Source organism: Triticum urartu, chromosome 5A (assembly GCF_056163025.1).
Source record: "Triticum urartu cultivar PI428250 chromosome 5A, HENAU_Tu73, whole genome shotgun sequence".
NCBI lineage: Eukaryota > Viridiplantae > Streptophyta > Magnoliopsida > Poales > Poaceae > Triticum > Triticum urartu.
In genome coordinates, this window is record NC_141877.1 from 87,316,894 (window position 1) to 87,322,298 (window position 5,405).

The 5,405-nt window shown below is 51.4% G+C and overlaps 1 protein-coding gene across 1 annotated transcript; it reads left to right on the forward strand.

Annotated features, from left to right (window-relative positions):
- Window positions 1–287: 287 nt before the first annotated feature.
- LOC125555696 (zinc finger protein 1-like) lies at window positions 288–1,559 on the forward strand. Its single transcript, XM_048718563.2, has one exon. The coding sequence runs from the start codon at window positions 512–514 to the stop codon at window positions 1,235–1,237; it is 726 nt and encodes a 241-aa protein (XP_048574520.2). The 5' UTR covers window positions 288–511; the 3' UTR covers window positions 1,238–1,559.
- Window positions 1,560–5,405: the final 3,846 nt, after the last annotated feature.

A 5,405-nucleotide genomic window follows, 5' to 3' on the forward strand; every position in this document is an offset into this window, starting at 1 on the left:
CATACTTATCTTTGCTTTCCTGTAATGCCCAAACACTGTCACAGCTGACACCGAAGCACGGCGCATATGCGTGTTGTGTCGTTCTCGAGGCCTTAAACCTCACCACACACTCTCTATACACGTCACGTCCATATCCCTTGGGCAGTTGGCGCCGCCTGTCTTCCCCACACCATTCCAGGCCTAATTTTCCATCTCGTGGAGCCTAGACCACCCTAGCTGACTCCACGCGCGCACGAATCCGTCCAATGTCTCCTATCCTATGATCCTATCCCGCCCGTTTTAGTGTGTTCCAACTTCCAAGTGCCATTTTGACCTCAAGAATCCCTTCCTTTTCAGCAGTCAGAGGCGCACACGTTTTGCTAGATCAACTCGTCGCCCCTCCCGTATAAAACCACCTTCGCGGAGCTGCTCTGCTCACAACTTTCTCTCTCTCTTGCCCACTGGTTGCTCCTACTACTCTGCTGTTCTTCAGGTGTGCAAGAAAGATATACGCACGTGAGCTCTGATTGGCATGGCCGTGGAGGCGGTTCTTGAAGCGGCGGCGATGGTACCGTCGCCGCCGAGCAAGGAGATGGAGGCGTCTAGCAGTACCAGCGAGGAGGCGTCGGCGTTGCTGGGGCAGGCGGAGGGGTGGTCGAAGCGGAAGCGCTCGAGGCGGCCGCGCGCGCTCGCCCCCAGCGAGGAGGAGTACCTCGCGCTCTGCCTCCTCATGCTGGCGCACGGCCACCGCGACAGCGCCCCTGCCGCCGCGTCGGAGCAGCAGCACGGGTGCTCCGTCTGCGGCAAGGTGTTCGCGTCCTACCAGGCGCTCGGCGGCCACAAGGCCAGCCACCGGAAGCCTACCGCGGCGCCGGCTGGCGCAGAGGACCTGAAACCGCAGGCGGCGGTGGCGGCGGCGGCAGCTTCCTCGTCGGGGTCCGGCGAGGCCGCGGTCGGCGCTGGAGGCGGCAAGCTGCACGAGTGCAACGTGTGCCGGAAGACGTTCCCGACTGGGCAGGCGCTGGGCGGCCACAAAAGGTGCCACTACGACGGCACCATCGGCAGCGCCGCCGCGGGGCCCGCGCACAAGCTGGCTGCCAAGGCGACCGCGGCAAGCGCGACGGCGGCGAGCCGGGGCTTCGACCTGAACCTGCCAGCGCTGCCGGACATCCCGGAGCGGTGCGCGGTCACGGAAGATGGGGAGGAGGTTCTCAGCCCCGTTTCCTTGAAGAAGCCGAGGCTCATGCTGACGGCGTAAATCCACAGTTACCTGCTGCATATACTTGGTCAAAGTTTAGGGTAGAATCTGCTGATTGATTAGTTGGTGTGCATAACTGTTCATAGCTTGCTGGTGATTAGTGATGACCATTGATTCATTTGTGTATGTAAAGTAGGAACTCTAGTCCATCGGTTTGTTCATTGTAACTTCAGGATTAGACCTAGCACCTAGCTAGCTCTAGATAGGTACGGGCTATCAGCTCGTCAGAAGGATTGATTCTTTCATTGGTTTGTGTGTGCTTATCCATGAATAATGTACATATGTATCATTACCGGATATTAATCTCATGATCTTGAGCATATTCTCACTCTACACATATCGACTTAATTTGATGGATACGTGTGGGCTACGTACGTGAATAGCTCATGATGCACGGTGACGGTACGACCCACGTAGCCAGTTGTTTGTGTGCACACCTGGGCTAGGCTAGCAAAGGTTTGGCGCCAAAGCCAGCAGCGCACGGGTCAACACGTCGATCGTACGCGCGCGAGATTTCGTGGCTTAGCGAGCAAGCAAGCAGCTTGCGAGGTCGTCGTACGTAGCTTGCAAGTGTGCGTGCGTCCTCAGTCTCCAGTGACCGTGCGTGCGTGTCTGAATTCTGAAACAGCAGATAGAGAGGGAACCGAAGATGATGTGCTTATCCGGTGCAAATTGGTTTGGTTGCCGGAAGGAAAGGCCAACTGAAGCGTGCTGGCCAGTGGTTAGTTGGAAACCGACGTACGGCTTAAACACTAGTAGACGGCTATAACAAGCATGCATGTGTGTTAATTGATTATAGTACTTGTTGAGTTAGACTCGGCATCGTTTGCTTGAAGAATTTTCCGCCTGTGAGAGATGAGCAACCTCGAATCCCCGATCGATCACCAAGACACCAACTGCGTGGCAGATGGATCGTGACCGCCACACCAGCTCGACACTACCCAGTTAGCTGGAACTGTAGCTACTAGCAAACTATGAATTGTACGCATACAATTTGACAGTTCCTTAACTATAAGAACACGTACGTACTCTAGAGTCTAGACACATGTGTGGACACGTTAGCCTCGGTCGCCTTTGGATAATTATGTTTTCAGGGACGAAACCATGGTGCAAAACCCACACAAAACACGCATGGATTTTTAGTTTTTTTTGGGGGGGAAAGCGAACACGCATGCATGCTTGCATGGAAGTCTCGTGTGCATGGCTACACACATTTCCACGGATACTTAGCCCCTGAGCAGCGCGCGAAAAGCGTGATCTTTTGATTTCTCGCCACGTTTCCCATGGAAGTTTCTCGCGTGTTTCTCGCAGCTCAACACAGTTCAAGTGCTCGATCATGCATGACGGACTGGTGATGTGTCGTTGGGATTTGGAAGTCAACTTCATTTCTGGTAGATAGGTATCGCTTGGTTTGGTGGCCAAGTGAGCTAAGAACAGTCTAGAGCCGAGTTGTAGAGAGTGGGTCAGCCCAACGGGTAATCCAACTATTTTAGGAATGAATGGCAGGTAGAAGCTCTGGTACGGGTCATACATGAGGACCCAGAGAGAGATCGGATTTACAGGGTGATTTGCACTTGGCAGGTTGTGATTGGATTAAGTGGGAGGGAGAGGCCCCACCCAGCTGAAATTTAGGGGGGTGGTGGAGAGAATTAAGGAAAGGGCCGGTAAAACGCCCTTAATGATCCGTGCATTTAGCATTTTCGGTGGAGCAATGCTAGGCACACGGGGTCAACAGACTGGCCAACGTGGGGAATTGGGATTGGAAGTTGGGCATGAGGCAGGGCCCACCCCACTGAAATTGGGTTGGGGGGAGGTTAGTTTGTTTGAAAGATTCCGTAAAAATTATGTAAATGTCCGTGCGTCTAGATTTATTGAGTACTTTTTGTCAAATATTTATGAGTTACTTTTTTTGCAAAAGTAAATATTTATGAGTTCGACAAGAAGGCAAGAAATATGACACTGATGTTAGAAAAAAAAACTGTGACTATCCGTCCGAGAGGTGGAACTGAGGCACCAAGAAGATATTGTCCATGCATGCTAAAGTCCAAGGACTCCAATACCCAGGGAACATTAGATTTTTAGGGCTCCCAACGAATGCCATCAAAACCATTGGATCACGAACAAACGGGTGACAATTTCTTTGCATATCGTTAAAAAAAAATTCTGCCATTTTCGTTGCGCCGAATGACAACTATCGTCTCCGATCATGGCAATTTATTAAAGTTGCCATGTCAACTTTAGCTAGTATGGCATGGCAATTTGGGGCGTTTGTTGGGAAAACGCTCCCAAGGAACATTGAAAAAACCCCTTTAAATGCTTAGGTTTTGTACCTAGCATGTGTGTGTATATATTGTTCCTCCTTGTATGCTTGATTTGTGTTAGCTAGCATGTGTAGATCGCAATGCACTTGATATAGTTGTGTGTTTAGTTTTGAGCTTCGATTGCTTCGTAGTTGAATTTTATCTGGGTCTTTTAAGATATTAATGGATTATCACATTACGAGGGAGTGTTATGTTTTACACATATCACAAACCCATGGATCTAGGAGTCATTTTTTGACCTCCTTCATTGCTCCTCTTCAATCCATCCCCCCATAGCATAAGTTGCTTTGGTGAGATTAGGGGGAAACCGATTTCAGAATTCTTGTGTTCTTTCTTTGAGTTTGTTGCATCGGTTTGAGCTCTTCGCGTTCGAATGAGACCTCATGAGCTTGTTACATTGGTCACGAGCGAAGCTCCTTCGCTTCGGCCCTCCCGCAAGCGACCAGGAGGCAACCCTAGCCGCCACCGCCGGTCTCCTCCTACCCCCGCCTCCTCCCTCGCTGTCGCCGAAGGGCACTGCCAGGCAAAGCCCGTGTAGGGCCCCCTCCTCCTCCCTCCTCGGTGGTGGCCGATTCGAGACAGCGCCGCTGGGCTGTGGCGCGGCGCTGCCCGTGGGGCGCGGCGGCGTTATGTTGGGAATGTAGCATGCAATTTCAAAAAAAAAAAACTACGCTCACGCAAGATCTATCTAGGAGATGCATAGCAACATGAGGAGGAGAGTGTGTCCACGTACCCTCGTAGACCGAAAGCAGAAGCGTTTGACAATGCGGTTGATGTAGTCGAACTTCTTCTTGTTCCGACCGATCAAGCACCGAACGTACGGCACCTTCGAGTTCTGCTCACGTTCAACTCGATGACGTCCCTCGAACTCTTGATCCAGCAAAGTGTCAAGGGAGAGTTCCGTCAGTACGACGGTGTGCTGACAGTGATGGTGAAGTGATCTGCGCAGGGCTTCACCTAAGCACTACGATGATATGACCGGAGGCGTAAACTGTGGAGGAGGGCGCCGCACACGGCTAACAATTGTTGGTGTGTCCTTGTGAGGCGCCCCCTCCCCATATATATATAGGTGGGAGGGGAGGAGAGGCAGCTAGGGGCACCCTAGGGTTGGCCGCCACCCCCTAGGGGCCCTGCCTTGCCCTGCGCCCCCCTTTCCATGTATGTATGAAGGGGGAGGAAAGAGGGGGTGAGGGAAGGAAGTGGGAATCCTAACCCACACTTTCCTTCTCCTCCTATAGCCTTATAGGGCGCACCAGCCCCTTGTGGGCTGGTGTGTTCCTTCATAAGGCCCATATGGCCCATAAGATTGCCGGGGGTACCTGAAACACCTTCCTGTGACCCGATAAGTACGCGATACCCTCCGGAACACTTCCAGTGTCCAAATACTATCGTCCTATATATCAATATTTACCTCTCGACCATTTCGAGACTCCTTGTCATGTTCTTGATCTCATCCGGGACTCCGAACAACATTCGGTCACCAAATCACATAACTCATATAATACTAAATCGTCATCGAACGTTAAGCGTGCGGACCCTACAGGTTCGAGAACTATGTAGACATGACCGAGACACCTCTCCGGTCAATAACCAATAGCGGAACATGGATGCTCATATTGGCTCCTAAATATTCTACGGAGATCTTTATCGGTTGAACCGTTATGACAACATACATTATTCCCTTTGTCCATCGGTATGTTACTTGCCCGGGATTCAATCGTCGGTATCCACATACCTAGTTCAATCTCATTATCGGCAAGTCTCCTTACTCATTCCGTAATACATCATCTTGTAACTAACTCATTAGTCACTTTGCTTGCAAGGCTTCTTATGATGTGCATTACCGA

Excerpts from the sequence above, each read along its gene's own strand:
- LOC125555696 (XM_048718563.2), top strand. The coding sequence starts at position 512 with ATGGCCGTGGAGGCGGTTCTTGAAGCGGCGGCGATGGTACCGTCGCCG.